This window comes from Lonchura striata, chromosome 12 (assembly GCF_046129695.1).
Source record: "Lonchura striata isolate bLonStr1 chromosome 12, bLonStr1.mat, whole genome shotgun sequence".
Lineage (NCBI taxonomy): Eukaryota > Metazoa > Chordata > Aves > Passeriformes > Estrildidae > Lonchura > Lonchura striata.
The window spans coordinates 12773847-12789062 of NC_134614.1; the positions used below are offsets into that span (position 1 = coordinate 12773847).

At 59.4% G+C, this 15216-nt stretch overlaps 3 protein-coding genes across 3 annotated transcripts; 2 read left to right on the plus strand and 1 right to left on the minus strand.

Moving 5' to 3' along the window:
• Positions 1-62: 62 nt before the first annotated feature.
• HMCES (5-hydroxymethylcytosine binding, ES cell specific) lies at positions 63-5486 on the plus strand. Its single transcript, XM_021532268.2, has 6 exons — positions 63-253; positions 1970-2113; positions 2452-2571; positions 3121-3281; positions 3740-3932; positions 4344-5486. Exons 1-6 carry the CDS (start codon positions 71-73, stop codon positions 4548-4550), a joined length of 1008 nt encoding a protein of 335 aa, XP_021387943.2. The 5' UTR covers positions 63-70; the 3' UTR covers positions 4551-5486.
• Positions 5487-7044: 1558 nt separating this feature from the next.
• LOC110471541 (histone H2A type 2-B) lies at positions 7045-9443 on the plus strand. The gene is made up of 2 exons (XM_021532257.2): positions 7045-7094; positions 7163-9443. Exon 2 carries the CDS (start codon positions 7229-7231, stop codon positions 7607-7609), a length of 381 nt encoding a protein of 126 aa, XP_021387932.1. The 5' UTR covers positions 7045-7094; positions 7163-7228; the 3' UTR covers positions 7610-9443.
• A 3251-nt stretch (positions 9444-12694) lies between these two features.
• Positions 12695-13937, minus strand: H1-10 (H1.10 linker histone). Its single transcript, XM_021534248.3, has one exon. It carries the CDS (start codon positions 13730-13732, stop codon positions 13076-13078), a length of 657 nt encoding a protein of 218 aa, XP_021389923.1. The 5' UTR covers positions 13733-13937; the 3' UTR covers positions 12695-13075.
• Positions 13938-15216: the final 1279 nt, after the last annotated feature.

The window sequence follows — 15216 nt, forward strand, 5'->3', positions numbered from 1 at the left end:
CCGGCGTTTCCGCGGCCGCAGCCCCTCCCCGCCGGGCGGGCGCGGAGCGCGGTGCCCGAGCGGCGGCGGGATGTGCGGCCGCACCGCCTGCTCGCTGGCCGCCGACAACCTCCGCCGGGCCTGCGCCTACCGCGACCGCCGCGGCCGGCGGCGGCAGCCCGAGTGGGTGCGGCAGGAGCGCTACCAGCCCTCCTACAACAAGGGCCCGCAGTCCAGCGGCCCCGTGCTGCTCTCCCGCCGCCACCTCCAGCAGGTACCCGCGGCTTGGCTCGGCGGGCGCCGGGGCCGCGTCCCGGCTCCGGCGGGGGGCGGGTGCTGGGCATCGTGCGGCTCAAAGCGGAGCGGAGGGCACCGTGCCTCCCCGGGGGGCGAGGGACTCGCTCTGAGCGGCCGTGGTTTGTTTCGTTTCGCTTTGCTGTACGTGGCAGGTGTTGAATTTTCTAATTGCTAAAATGTCGCTTCTTGTTAATATGTACATGTTCAGAAGGAGGAGGGGAATCGGTACAGTGCTTCCACCACAGTGTTTATGTTTTCTGCAGAAATGTGTATAAGTACTTAGCCTTGGTAGAATTGTTTTGCAAATGTCTGTAATTGCTCTGCTGGTTTTAATTTGCTTTCCTGAGGCACCTTTTTTTTTTTTTTTTTTTTTTTTAATTTCGTAACTCTGCAGCCTGTGTTCAGGTCACATTGGTATTAGGAGAGAGTAGAGAGAAAAATCTTAACTCTGGAGCAGGATAGTAGCTGTACACCTGTGGTGACTGCTGTCCTGCATAATTTCATAATTTAAGCCTCACACGACCTCCCTTGGATGACCTGGGCAGCCTCTTGGGCCGTTGGTGCTGTTCGTTTGGTTTCACACAGAAGGGTGCCCGGCCGGCTGCTGCTCTTTGGCGCTCAGTGGGCTGAAGCGGGGTGAGCTCAGTCGGAACCCCCAATCTGGACCCGCTGTGCTCTCCCGCCCCAGCTGGTGGGGCAGCTGTGCTTTGCAGCCGTTAGTGGCACAGGTGATCAAATGGGACACTCGGTGGGCAATGCCATCATCCTCATGCCCTCCCTTCCTGCTTTAGGGGTCCTACATCCCCCCGAGAGTAGGCCGTGGAGCTGATGGAGCAGAGGAATATGGGGCAGGGAGTGTGGTACAGGTCACAGGCGGACCCTTGCTTAGTTGTTCATCACTGTTCCAAGTTGTTGGGATGATGGTGCGGTTCAGGGTGTCCCTTTTTGCCACTTCTGCCCTGAGGGAGGCTCTGAAAGACTTCACAGAACCGCACACACATCCCTGCATACACACACCTAGAGTAGGTGTATTTGTGTGTCTGTCTGCTGCAGTCCTTTGGGAGCAAACGGCCCCGCAGGCACTGCCAGCACCGGCAGCTGTGGGCAGAGTGAGAGCAAGCTGGGGGAGAATCGAAAGCCACAAACTGTTTCCATTGTCCAAAAGCAGGTAATATGCAAAACGGAAGCAGTTAAAGTGCACCAGGTTAGCAGAAATCACATTATTAAAATGAAAGTGAGGCTTTAGCTGCTTTGGGATGTTTGGTGTCACCAGGGAAGGCTTTGATGACTTTTGACACCAGCCTGACATGTCTGTTTACTCAAGAGCTCGGGAGTTCATGTCTCCAGCTATCTCCACTAAAAAAAAAAAGCTGTGTTAATTCTTCCAGAGTTGGGTGAGCCTCACGGAGACAATTCTTTATTCCTGCAAAATATTCATGTACTTTCTGCTGAAGGTTAATTCTTACATGAAGGCTGTTAAGAATATGCAAAGGGTTATAATTAGTGGCTATTTCTGCATGGCTTGTGAGGGAGGGGCAGTGAGCCCCAGCTTCTCTTGACAGAGAATGATCCCCACTTTTAGGGGACAAAGCCATTTCCACAGGACTTCCCAAAACACCTCTCTGAAGCTATGGGAACGCTTGTGGTCTCTGTGATGTTGCTCTGACCTGAGGTTTCTCTGTTCATTGGAAAGGATGCTGACTCCTCCGAGCGGGTCCTCATGGACATGCGCTGGGGCCTGGTGCCCTCCTGGTTCAAACAGGACAACCCCTCCAAACTGCAGTTCAACACCTCCAACTGCCGCAGCGATACCATGCTGAGCAAGTCCTCCTACAAGGTGAGCTGCTGCCACCTTTGTGTCCTGCTAGACGAAATCTTGTAGTCAGCAAAACCAGGCCAGAAACATCTGCTAGGCCAGTACTGATCATCACTTGCCATTGCACAGGGGAGGAAGTCCCTGTACTGCAAAGCTGGGGCTTTCACTAAAACAGAAGAACTGAAAAGCTCAACTGGTAAAGTTTAACATCGCACTAATTGTGCCATTTGTGCATCCCAGGGGCAATTCAGGAAAGTCCTGGGAGGGACTGAGAGGGCTGGGTGGTTTCAGGAGCCCTTCTGCCATTGCAGGCTGCCTGAGGCTGCTGCTCACCGCTCACTTGTGCTGTCTCTCCCCAGGGTGCTCTCCTCAAGGGCAAGCGCTGCGTGGTCCTGGCAGATGGCTTCTACGAGTGGCAGCAGCACAGTGGGGGGAAGCAACCCTATTTCATTTACTTCCCCCAGACCAAGGATGCCATGGTATGGAGTCCCTTGCTGTGTCCGAACACTTGCACCCAGCTCTTGCCCCTGCTCCCTTCAGCTGCCTGGGGAAAAGCCCAATTCTGTCCTGCTCTGCCCATCCCTGGGAGTCTGTTCCCCAGCAGGGCTGAGTTCAGTGCCGGGCTCGGCGCTCTGTCACCCTGCTGTGGCTGGCGGTCCCCATCGCAGCGGTCTCCAGGCTGTGAAAGGTGACGCAGCGTCCCTCCTGTCACGGTCACTGCTCCCCACGTGCCAGATATTTGCATGGGTGGGCAGTGTGGCTCACAGGGGACTAGGCTGGGAGTTTCACTACCTCTTTCATTTGGCTGAACCAGTGGCTAGAATATTCAGACTGGCTTGCCTGTGGGAAGATGAGGGTCCTGGTACTTCTCCTGGAGTTACCTCAAATCGGTAGAGAAACTCCTGGAGAGCCTCAGATTAGTTCTGTTCATTACTCAGATCTGAGTCACTGACCTGCCTCAGCACTGGCAAACCTGTGCTGCTTTGGCTGACCACGGTGACCAGGACAATGGGGCCTCTCTCCTGCAGGACAAGGAGATGGAGGGAGATGAAGAATGGAAAGGATGGAGGTTGCTTACTATGGCTGGGATTTTTGACTGCTGGGAGCCACCAGGGGGAGGAGAAATGCTGTACACTTACACCATCATCACTGTGGATGCTTCCAAGGATGTGAGCTTCATCCATCACAGGCAAGTGACAGCAGGCAAGGGGGTTGCAGGGTGGAGGGGGATGAAGTAGGAGAACTGCACCTCTAGACACCAGTCTGGCAACACACAGGCACGGAGTGCAGCAGCCTCCTCCTGCTCTCGGGCAGAAGTGCTACTGATTGATTTCGGGCCACCAGCTCATGCCCTTTCCATAAATTACCATCTTTGTGCTCTGTGGATGGAAGTTGGAATTGGATTACATTCTGGAATTGGTCTCCTCGCCTGATCAGGGCCTGGCAGTCAACCCCTCTGCCTCTTCCAGTAAATCAGCTTCCTGGATGAAGTGAATGCACATTCTGCCTTGCAGAAGAGCATTCTGCTGCTTCAGTTTTCCCTGTTGCCCCCAAGATGCCAGCTCCTTGCTAGCTTACAAGTCTGGCTTTTGCCACCACACTGACATACTGCTGCTGAGCTTTGGCTCCAACTGTTTTATCCCTTAGGATGCCAGCCATCCTGGATGGGGATGAAGCCATCAGGAAATGGCTGGACTTTGCTGAAGTGCCAACCCAAGAAGCTGTTAAACTCATCCAGCCCACAGAGAACATTGTTTTCCATCCAGTGTCCACCTTTGTCAACAACATCCGCAACAACACACCTGAGTGTGTTGCACCCATTGAGCTGGGAGCCAAGAAGGTGGGTGCTGGTGGGGGCTTGGCAGGGGGGAGCTCAGCCACGATGATGTCTGAGCTGGGTCAGAGCTGCCAGGCTGCAGGAGGAGTGGCAGTAGGCAGTGTCTGCAGAGCATGCCCATGCTTGATGCTGGAGGGCTGAGCCCTGGACAGATTCCCTTCCCTCTGCTTCCAGAAATAAAACTGTCAGCCCATGCCAGGACTTTGCTGCCAAATGAGGCAAATTCCATGTGAAATGGGTCTTGGAACAAGCCTGTTCACAGCAGTCTGGGGAACCTCCCACAGATGTGCCTGGTTGCAGGCCGGGCCATAGCTCCAGCCTCCACATCCCGCTCTGGACCAGCTCTTGCAGCTGGCTAGCTGCCCTCTCTCTCTGTGGTTCTGACTTCTCTCACACTGTCTTTTTTCTATGCAGGAGGTGAAAGCCACTCCAAGCAACAAAGTGATGTTGGGCTGGTTAAAAAGCTCCCAGGAGGGCTCTCCCCAGAAGAAAGAAAACGATTTGCCCAAGTGGAAAAGTCAGTTCATCCACAGCCCTTCGCCCAAGAAAACCAGCGCAGATGTCCTGCAGCAGTGGCTGGGGAAGCAGGGACAGCCAGCTGCGAAGAAGCACAAGGCTTAGCACCAGCTGAGATGGCTGGCCATCTCTTTTACCCCTGATTTTCCTAAGCAGAGTGAGAAATGGTATTTTTGGAAGGCTTTACAGACTGGTGTTGAAATTGTCCAATCCTCTCAGGTGTTGATCTGTTGCACTAGGTTGTTGTCTTTCTTCATGTTTTGTTAAAGGTTGTTGTTTGTGAAGATTTTGGCTTTGTCTTGTGCTGATAGGAGTGAATATTGAATGTTGGCCTCCCTCCCTGCCAGTCATGCAGGGAGGCAAGCAAAGATAAAGCCCTGAGAACCCTGAGAAGCATCTCAGCCTGCTAGGGAGGAATAGCTTCTGCCTCCTGACAATGTTCATAGTTCATGTCTCTTTCTGTTTGGTTTCCCCTTCCCTTTTTTTGATGTTAAACTTATATCTCTTTTCCACTTAATTCCACACTGATTCTGTACAAATTCCTTTCCAAGACTCTTGCCCTCAAAAGATGGCTGCAGTACTGAGGAACGAGCAGTAAATATTATGAGGAAACCCTAGGTTGGGAAGATCTGGCAGATCCACCCTGCTCTGCACCAGCATTGCTGTGTGCAATCATGGCTCCTAAACAGGGAGATGTTCAAGTGGCACCTGGGAGGAGCTGGACTTGGCTTAGGTTTCCCTGCTGTGAAACAGTGTGTCTGTCACGTTGTTTGTACTATCATTTTGTTAATGGGATTTGAAGATTTAGAGAGGATTTCCTTGATCTGGGAAGGGACGCACTTTGCCTTATTTGAAAAGGCCAGTCATTAAAGCCCAGATAACCTAAGTGCCATTACAGAACAGCATAGGGCCGTTGTTTTTGAGGTCAGGGATTTTGTAAACAGAGCCAGATGTTACAGACCAAAAGCCTTACATGCTGAAATCCTTGCTAGAAATCAGTACTTCCTTTGTGTTGGAAACAATAAAATGGGCTTCACTGGCTGGCTGCGGCGTGCCCTTGTCCATGTGCGTGTCTGTGTCCCTCTTGCCCACTGCAGGCAGCCCCAGTGCTCCTGGTTTGCAGGCAGAGCTTGTACCTCCTCTCCAGCTGCTGAGGAGCAAACCACCTACCCACTGCTGAGCTCTCAGGGTCTGAGTTCTGCGAGGCCATGTTGGTGCATCATGTCCATTTGCCAGTGGTAACTATTCCCTGGGATTGATTCTGGAGCTCCTCTAGAGTCATCTATCCCTGGGGAGCTGCAAGGGTGGCTGTAGCTGAGCCTTATCCCTGGGGAGGGACTGCAGAGCCAGGGCAGGAGCCACAGGGTGGACACCTGGGGAGATCCAAGTGCTCTTAGAATGAAATCTGCCTCGGAATCCCTCGTGTGCTACAGAGGCAGCTGAGCGCGGGTTTCAAGACTTACAGGAAGCTGGGGTGGGATTAGGATTTCTATCCAGAAAGCCTGTTGCTATCTGGCTCCTCATTGCTGTCACCATGACTTGAGGCAAGAGAATCACTGTATTAGCAGCTCCTGGCAGAATAGATTTTTGGCTGCTGGCACTATCACCTTGATACCTGTCCTTGCAGGAGCCACAATGGGAAGTTTCTCTCCCTGCCTGCCCCTCGCTGTTCCAGGATGAGCTGCTCAGCTGCCCCAGTCTAGTCAGTGGGAACTGCACATGAGGCTTTTCTAAAGGTCACCAGCTCATCTCGAATTCATTTCAGGTCTCCAGTTGCTGTGGAGGGAGTGAAGATGCTGAGCACGAGTGGGGGGATGCTCAACTTTCCCAGCTCTGGAGAATATAATCCTTCCCCTGGGGATGCAGGGGTAATGCAAAGGCACAGGGTACAGGTTATCTCCCTCCAGACTGTGAGCACCAGCAGCATCACCAAAAAAGCCAACAAAACCCCTGCGCTGAGTGTTTAATGAGGATGTGTTATTGCTGTGCTACATCACCTTTAAACTGGACTCTGGCTGCTCACCCAAGGCTATTTGAGGCAGTTCCTCTAACCTGGAGCAGAGATGACCACAGTCAACCCTGACTGTCCACAGAAACTGGTTTGGGAGAAACTTTCCCCTTTGATCCGTGAGGAGACAAGGGAGGGTAGTACTCGCTAGGGGTTGCCCTCCCTGTCAGGGGTTCTTTCCCCATAGCATCGCCCCCGCCCGCAGACTTTGGTGTCCTTCCGGGAGAGACATCCCGCTGGCCGAGGAAGGGGCCATGGGTTTGGGCAAGGCAAAGGGGCACAGCGCAGCCGAGACACCACCGGGCGCTCGGGCCAAGCCCCCTCCCCCCATCCTCGGCCCCGACGCAGGCAGGAGCAGCTGCCGGGGCGCGGGGAGCAGCGGCGGCAGGCGGCAGCGGCGGCAGGCGGCAGCGGAGCGCGGGCGGAGCGGGCAGAGCCGCGGCGCTGCCCGCGCTGGGCGCCGGGAGCCCTATGCAAATCAGGGATTGGCACGATAACCAATCAGCGCCGTGGCGGCAGCGGCGGTAGCCAATGGGACGAGGCGTGCGGCGGGCGGGCGGCGATATCCGCGGCGCGGCGGCGGCGGGCCGGGCAGTGCGGCGGCGGGCGGCGCGCGGCGCGGAGCGGCGGCAGCGCTTGCGGTAAGGGCGGCGGGCGCGGGCGGGGCGGCGCGGCCCCGCGCGGTGTAACGGCGTTTGTCTCCCCGCAGGCGCCGGGACCCTCTGTGCGCGGCGCTGCTTCAGAGGCGGGGCCGAGCGGCCGCTGCCTACCGGCCATGTCGGGCCGGGGGAAGTCCGGCGGAAAGGCGCGGGCCAAGGCCAAGTCGCGCTCGTCGCGGGCCGGGCTGCAGTTCCCCGTGGGGCGGGTGCACCGGCTGCTGCGGAAGGGTAACTACGCGGAGCGGGTGGGCGCCGGGGCGCCGGTGTACCTGGCGGCCGTGCTGGAGTATCTGTCGGCTGAGATCCTGGAGCTGGCGGGCAACGCGGCCCGCGACAACAAGAAGACGCGCATCATCCCGCGGCACCTGCAGCTCGCCATCCGCAACGACGAGGAGCTCAACAAGCTGCTGGGCGGCGTGACCATCGCCCAGGGCGGCGTCCTGCCCAACATCCAGGCCGTGCTGCTGCCCAAGAAGACGCAGAGCTCCAAGAAGTGAGCGCTGCCTCCCGACCCCCTGCCCCCAGCTCCCTTCTCACCGCTGCCTCACCTCTCCTGCCAGTGGGGCTGGGGTTCCCCGTCCTGCCCCCCAGCCCGGGCCGGGTGGTGAGCCCTGGCAGCACCCCACCAGCCCGTCACTAGCCCCTCTGGCCTGGGCTGTGGCAGGGTGCTGGGTGAGCATGGGTGAGGTCAGGCCCTGTTTGTGCCCCTGCTTTGCCTCTCTTCCCTCTGGAAGAATTGGTTTTGGAGAAGGCAGCTGGGTCACAGCCGTTGGCAGTGGTGACATCTGGAGCCGTGTGGTCAGGTCACGGTGCCGAGCTGCTGGTAGCTGCTGAGGGTTGTTGTAGCTGGCAAAGGGATGGACGCAGGCACCCCCGGCTGCCTCTCCCCTCTGCCAGCCCTGGGACTATGCAGGGCCCCCCCGGCTGGCCCTGCTCGCCCTGGTGTGTACTCGCTGCTGCCGTGCCCCCGCCTCCATCCTCAGCAATGCCATCCTGGCCGCACTGCAGCTGCGAGGGAAGGGGGCCGGAAAACGTGAAGAGGAGAAAAAGTTTCTCCATTGGCAAGAAGTGGCTGTTAGTCTTAGTTTTGTTCATGGTAAAACTAGTGCATTGCCTACTGTAAAGAAGCTTTGGTCCTATTTATTTTAAGGTCTCTATTTTTGGGTACATCCCTGTAAAGTCACCTCCTTGCAGCTCCCCGGCTCGGTGGGTGCTGGGGTGCTCGGTGTTCCTGCATGCCGTGGGTCCTGGTAGCGGGGTGGGGTGGAGGCTGCGGTGACAAATCCCCTCGGAGAGCGTCGCAAGGTCAGGCGCCCGCCGGGAGCGGGAGCTGCCATCTTCTGCCATGGCTCCCCTCCTCTCCCAGCTGCACAAGCCCTTCGTCTCGCTGAGAGCTACCCTGTACCCTGGTTGCACTTCTGGAAATTACATACTCTGTCTCTTTTTTTGTTGTTGTTTGTTTGTTCAGCACTATTTCTGGCTCTGAGAAATAAAGTGATGATGATACCTGTTAACTGTAACCCTTTATGGATTAATATTTCTTTTGAAAACCACTAGAGTTTGTATTAAAGCCCACTCCTGGCTAGTGCCATATTTATTTCCTGGCTGTGTGGCTGATGTCGAGCATGGGGGCAGGACAGCTGTCCCGTGACCCCTGGAATAGGTGATGCAGAGACAGCTTTCCTGCTGCCCAGCGCAGCCGCTTCTGTGAGGCCCATAGTTGTGTGCATGCAGCAGTGTCGAGGCAGTCAGACCTAGACCTTCATCACACGTTTTTTAAGTAAAAAAAAAGAGTATCTTCTATTTATGTGCTGTAAGTAGCATGTGTTCAAGCTATTGAATCAGCTGTTAATCTTGTGGATGAAGTAATTTACCCTGGATCTGAGTTTAATGTTACCTAGAGTAGATGAACCTGGATGCTTGTCAGCTGGCTTTATGCAGGGGTTTTTCATTCTGGTATGTGGGAGCGCTGTGTTCATTGGAGTCGTGCTGATGGGGGTGTGGAGGTGTCCTACAATCCCACGGGGGTATCCTGACCTCGGTGGGTGGGGACAGCAGGGCACAGCCCCACTGCAGCAGCACAGACCCCCTGGGATCTCTCTGCCTCCTGCAGGGGCTGTTACCATCAGCGACGTGGGGATGAGCAGTTCCCTTTCTGCCCAGTATCCTAGTGTCTGTATCCTAGTGTCTTGTTCTTTCCCTCTTGTTTTCTCCAGGACCAGCATTCTGTAAACCTGAGAGTGCTTTGTATTTCTTAGAAAAATGCAGAACTTGTGATTCTGAAAAGAATGGTGCAAACCTGATACCTGATTAAACTGGTTCCCTGTTGAATGCTTTTAAATGTGCCGTGTCTTGTCACCTCACCAAACTCATGGAATCTGGCAGGCTCTGTGGTGTCTGGGCTCTGTGTTCTCCAAGGGGGAGGACTAGTAAAACACCAGACAGGACCACTGCCAGACTGTGTGTTTGCCCTTCACTTAGGGAGTCTTTTCCTATCCTGGGAGAAGATAATACTGTTTGGTTCTTCTCCCTGCTGTGGGAGTGCCACACTGCCAGTCTGTCACGAGTGCCAGGAAGCTTCAGCTGCTCCTGGCTGGGTGCAGTGGAGGAGGATTGAGGCTGGACCCAGGACCCTCTCCCAGTGCTGAAGGTGCCCCATGGGCTGATCCAGGAGCCTTTGGGTGACCTTGCAGGCAAGTAGGCAGAGATGAGAAAAGCAATCCTGAAGGGAAGAACCTTGAGATGCAAGGCTGTTTGTTCCTCTCGCACCCTCTCCTTTGTTGGACATTCCCAGCTGGCTGTTCTGGAGGCTACTCTACAAACCAGTATTGCACCATGGTTGGGTTCTAGGGAGGAAGGGTTGTGGGAAGCCTGGACAAATCCAAGTGGTGTTAGGCTTGGGTGCTGGTTGGTCTGCAGGGCTGCAGGAGGTGTGGGTGCAGGCTGGGGGTGCTGGGCAGGTTTCTGTAGGGCAGTGTCACTGCTGCCCTGCCGGCTGCACTGCCAGCACACGGGGGCTGCTGCCTGGCTGCTGCAGCCCCCCGGGTGCTGTGTGCCTCTGCTGGGGCTGGTGGAGTGGTGAGGGTGCAGTGACTGGGTGCTGGTGGCACGTAGTGTCCTCGACACTGAGCTCCAGCTGGGTTCTGAACTTCCTCTGCTGGCATGTGACAGACCAGCTGGGAAAGCTGGGATGTGGCAAGCCAGACCAAAGGAAATCCTGTCTGTCGCAGCAAGCATTGCTGAAGTGCTTGGCCTTTATCACCTCATAAACTTCACAGCTGAACATTGTGACCAGGAGATTTGGAAGTCTTAGTCTTCATTATAAAGCTGGAGTAAATGTGGTCACTGTCAAGCTGGCAGCTTCAGGGACAGGTCTTGTCCTTTCTGGAGGGGTGTTACTGATCCTGGCTATTCTGAATGCTTCATAGCACCAGAATAGCTGAGCATATAAAATGTGAAGGGCTTGGCTGAGTAGAGCCTTCCTCAGAGGTCAAGTGAACCTGGAAGAGTGTTTCTTGGTGTGTGCTTCCCTTAAGAAGAGGGCTGGGAGGCTGCAGGATTCTTCCTTTGTCTCTTGGGTACCTGAAGCTGGGATGACTTCCAGCAGACTGGGAGCTGAAAGCTGCCTGCTGTGGGAGGCTGCTGTGCATCACCACGTGCAGCACAGTCTCTGCCAGCTGTGTCCCTCAGCTCTGGCAGTTTGATGAGATGAGTCACGGGCTCTTGAAAGTCCCCAGGGCTTGGGTTTGTCTCCAGAGCCTGGCCCTCATGGTTGGCAGCACCCAAGGGAGCTCATTCAGGGATGCCCCAGCATCATGGCTCCTGGCAGGCTCAGCCTGTGAGGTAAGACAGCTCCAGCTGGATCGGCACAGTGTCACCCTGCTGCCTTCCCTGTGCTGGGCAGTTGGAGGGTCACTGCCTTCCTTCTGCTTTTACCTGCCCACAGGAGTGTGCCTGCTGCTCTGCCTGGAGACGTGGTTACAGTTTGCCATGCAGATGAGTGCCAAGGAGAGCTGAGCCCTGAGATGGGGTTGGTTGAACCTCCCCCTCCTGTGTCCCAGCCCTTGGTGAGGGCATCCCCTCTGGCCCTCCCAAACCTGCAGCTATTGACTAAGGACACAACTGCAGGTCAGTGCCACAGTGCAGCAATCTGTCTCTCTTGGTGTGGGCCAGCAGGATCATGACTGTTTCTAAATACAGACCTGGAGGGAGGCTGCAGCCTCCTGTAGCAGATCAGTGCTGGTCTCTTCCAGGAGCATGGCTGGCTTTTCTTGCTGTATGTATAAAAAGGACTTTTCTTCTGGGAGTAAAACTTGGTTCCCTTCTCCCTGCTTGTTCTCAGGGGACAAAGGGATAAAGCAGGCCCAGGCCTGCCCCCTGACTGGGGCCCTGGAGGAAGGGGCTGTTCCTTTCCAGGAGTAGTGAAAGACCCTGGTGTGACAGTCCCTATGCCCACTGGCTGCTGTCCCTGCCTCCTCCTCCTGCGGGATGCTGGCTATGAGGCTGATCCATGCTGTGTTCCCTAGGCACAGGGAGCATGTTGATGCTCCAGCACAGCAGCTCGCCAGGGCTGCAGCAGCTCTCGGGCAGTGCCTGAAGCTCTCCCTGGCTGGTGGAGGCCGTGGGGCAGGGCCCTGCTGTGGGGCTGAGAGCTGGGCCGATGGCAGCGCAGCCAGGGGCTTACCCACAGGCGGCCTGGGAGGTACCGTGCACCTCCACCCGCTCCTGCCCTCCGTGCCTCGCTTCCCATCCCCGCTGCACGGGCTGGGCTGCCGCTCCTGTCCCCTCTCTCTCCCGCAGCCCCAGGGCAGGAGGGCAATGAGCCCGAGCTCGTCCCTCGCCCTCCCGCAGCAGCACAAGATGGCCCAGATCCCTGTCGGGATTTACGCAACCTCGCCGGCTGCGCTATAAATAGAGCGCCGGGGGCGCTCCGGCTCTGCCCCCGCTGCCGCTCCTGCCGGCGGGACTCGGCCCGGGGCCGGCCGCCCGCTCCGACCCAGGGCTGAGGGGCCGGGGGTGTGTTTGTGTGCTGCGGTGGCCGCCGGGGCTGCCCCCGCCCCACTGCTCCAGGAGCTCCGCCGAGCGCCGCTGCGCAAGGACGGCGCTCCTCCCTCGCCTCCACGGCCGGGGACCCTCCAGCGTGCGGGCTCTGGGCATCGGCGCCCGGCCGGACCCCGAGGAGCAGGAAAGCCTCCCCAGGACCAGCCCCCTTCCTGCCCGCTTCCCGACGCCTGCAGGGAGCACACGGGACAATCGTTTTGTACCAATTTATTTGAAACGACGATAAATGAAAAGGAAAAAAAACAAAAAAAAACAACCAAAAAAAATGACCCCACTAAGCCAAACCCTCCCCAGCCCACCCACCCCAGCCCCATACAAAAACATTGAAGGCCATTGCAGGTGCGGCCGGCGGCCGAGGGGCGGCGCTCCCGCGGGCCCCGCCGTTGCCATGGCGGCGGCGGCGCGGGCCGCCAGGGGGCGCCGTGGCGCCTCGGTGCGGCCGCGGGCGGGCACGGCGCGCGGCGGGAGGGGCGGGGCCAGGCGGGGCGCGCGCGGGCGGCGGGAGCGGGACCGGCCCACGTGGCGCGGGGGGGGCCCCGTGCAAAATGGCTGCTATGGAAACCGGGCGGGAAAAAGCGCCGTGAAGAACCGGGGGGACGCGGGAGGGGGTGGGGGCCGGGAACCGTCTACAGGCGGGGAGGGGCACGGCCGAAAACAAAAGGGCGCGATCGGGGAGAAGCCGCGGAATGGGATGGGGGGGAAGGGGTGGACAAAATAAGGCGGCAGAGAAGGGGAAGGGGGGCTGGGGCAGCCGCAGCCCCGCTCACCGCGCGCGGCGGCGGCTGCGGAGGCGAGTCGGCAACACAAAGACAAAGCGGGTCCCCTGGGGTCTGTCCTCAGAGCAGTCTGTGCCGCGGGGCTCTCAGTCCGGAGGGCGGCGGGAGGCTCCCAGCGCCTCGATCTCATGCCTTCCGGCTCTTGAGCGCCTTGGGCTTTGCCGACTTCTTCACCTTCTTGCCCCCGGGGGACGCGGCTCCCTTCTTGGTGGCCTTCTTGGCTTTGCCCTTGTCCTTCTTCGCCGCCGCGCCGCCGGCTCCCTTCTTGTGCGATTTCTTTTCGGGCTTCTTGTTCTTGGCCGCCGGCTTCTCCGCCCGCCGGGTCGAGGAGACCGTCGCCTTCTTGAGGGACTTGTGGGCGCTGTTGCCCGCGCCCCCCTCCCCGCCGCCTTCCAGTTTCTTCCTGTTGAGCTTGAAGGAGCCGTTGGCACCGGTGCCCTTGACCTGGAGCAGCGTGTCGTTCTGCACCAGTGCCTTGATTGAGTACTTTAGGTAAGTCCTGCCGTTCTGCTGGTCGAACCACGCCACTTTCTTGGCCTCATTATAGATCTTGGCCAGCGAGGAGCCATTGCGCTCGCCCAGCTTGCGGATCGTCTCCACCACTAGCTGGCTGTATTTACCCGGCTGATTCTTCTTCTTGTTGTTCTTCCTTTTCTTCGATGGCGACAACGAGGCGCCGCCGCCTCCTTTCGCCTTCTTAGCAGCCGCTTTCTTCTCCGGGGAGAGCGGCGCCTCCTCTGCCTCGGCCAGGGGCAGATCGCTTTCCTCAAGGTCTACCGACATGGTGCGGGGAGTGGCGGGCCGGGGGCGCGGGCGGGGGCAGCGGCGGGGCCCGGCGAGCGCGCTGTGCCTGCTCCACTCGGTGCGCGTTCTGCCGGGGCGGGCGCCGCCGCCGCCTTTTATATGGGCGCGGGGCGGACCACGTTGAGAACAACAACAGCCTGGTCGGCCGCCAGCCCCGGGCTGCGCTGCGCGGGGCTCTGCGCGGCCGCGCCCCCCGCCCCGGGCCCCCGCCGCCCGACGACCCCCGCCCAGATTTTGGGGGCGCGGCAGCGAAGAGGGGGGTGCCCGGCACGGAGGCGACTGGGGCCTCACCTCGGCTCCGTCGCCGTCGCCCGCCGCCCAAGAGGGGCCGCCGCGGGCGGGGGGCGGGGGGCGGTGGCGGCGGCGCTGGCCCCGGGTTCTCCGCGGGGAGCTAACACAGGCGACGCCCTCCCGCGGCCGCCGGCAGCAGCGCAGAGATGCCCCGCCGCGGCCGGGTCCCCGTCCCCGCGACTGGGGCCGCCCGCCCACCGACCCTCACCCCCGTGGTCAGCGGGGGAGCCCTGCGTGTCCGGTGTGACCCCCACTCCCCGCGGCCATCGCTCCGCCGCGGAGGATACAAAAAGCGCGGCGGGGCCGCGGTAGGGCTGGGGAGGGGCCGGGAAGCCTCCCGGGGGCCCGTGGGTGTGGGGGGAGTGTGTGAATTGTGTCCGCCCCTGCAGCCTCTGCGGGCCGTGCTAGCGGGGCGGGGGGCTCGAACCCCGCTGCAGGCGCGGCTCTGTATGGGCTGGGGGGAAGGGGGAGGCAGCGATGCTCTGAACACACCCCACCCTCTCCCCATCCCCCATAATTCACTCTATCTCCCCAAATCCCCCCGGGGAAACGCGGCTTCGGGGGGAGGGGAGAAGGGAGTGCACGACGCCTCCCCGGCCGAGCCCCGGCGCTGGCCCAGCAGGGGCTCGTCTGCCCCCGCTCCTGGGAGTGGGATCCGTGGCATCCGTGGGATCCGTGCGCCCCCGCCGCGGGTGGGCCGGGTGTGTGAGTGCGCGGCGGCAGCCCCGCAGCCGGCACAGGCACGGGGGCGTGCCCGGGTGTGCACACCCCCTGCATATGCACACACACAAACATGCACACACGCACATACATGCACACACGCACACACACACGGTCACACCGCACACACCGTCTCACCCCGCCCCCTGCCCACGCACGCCGAGCCCGCACAGCCCCGCCGCCTTCCCTTTCTCCCCATCCCCATCCCCATCGCCATCCCCCGACTCTCTCCGCCATTTCCTGGCCCTCAGCCCCCGCCGCGCAGGGACGAGCCCCGGCTGCCTGCCCGCGGTCTCGGCGGTCCGTGGGGCGCCGGGATCCTGCCCGGCCGCTGTGTGAGCCCATCCCCAGCCGGAGCGCGGTGCCCGGCCCGGCCCCGCTCCCCCAGCCCGGGAGAGAAGCCCCAGAGCAGCGGGTTCTGCCCGTGCAGCCCGGCCCGCCCCGCCCTGAGG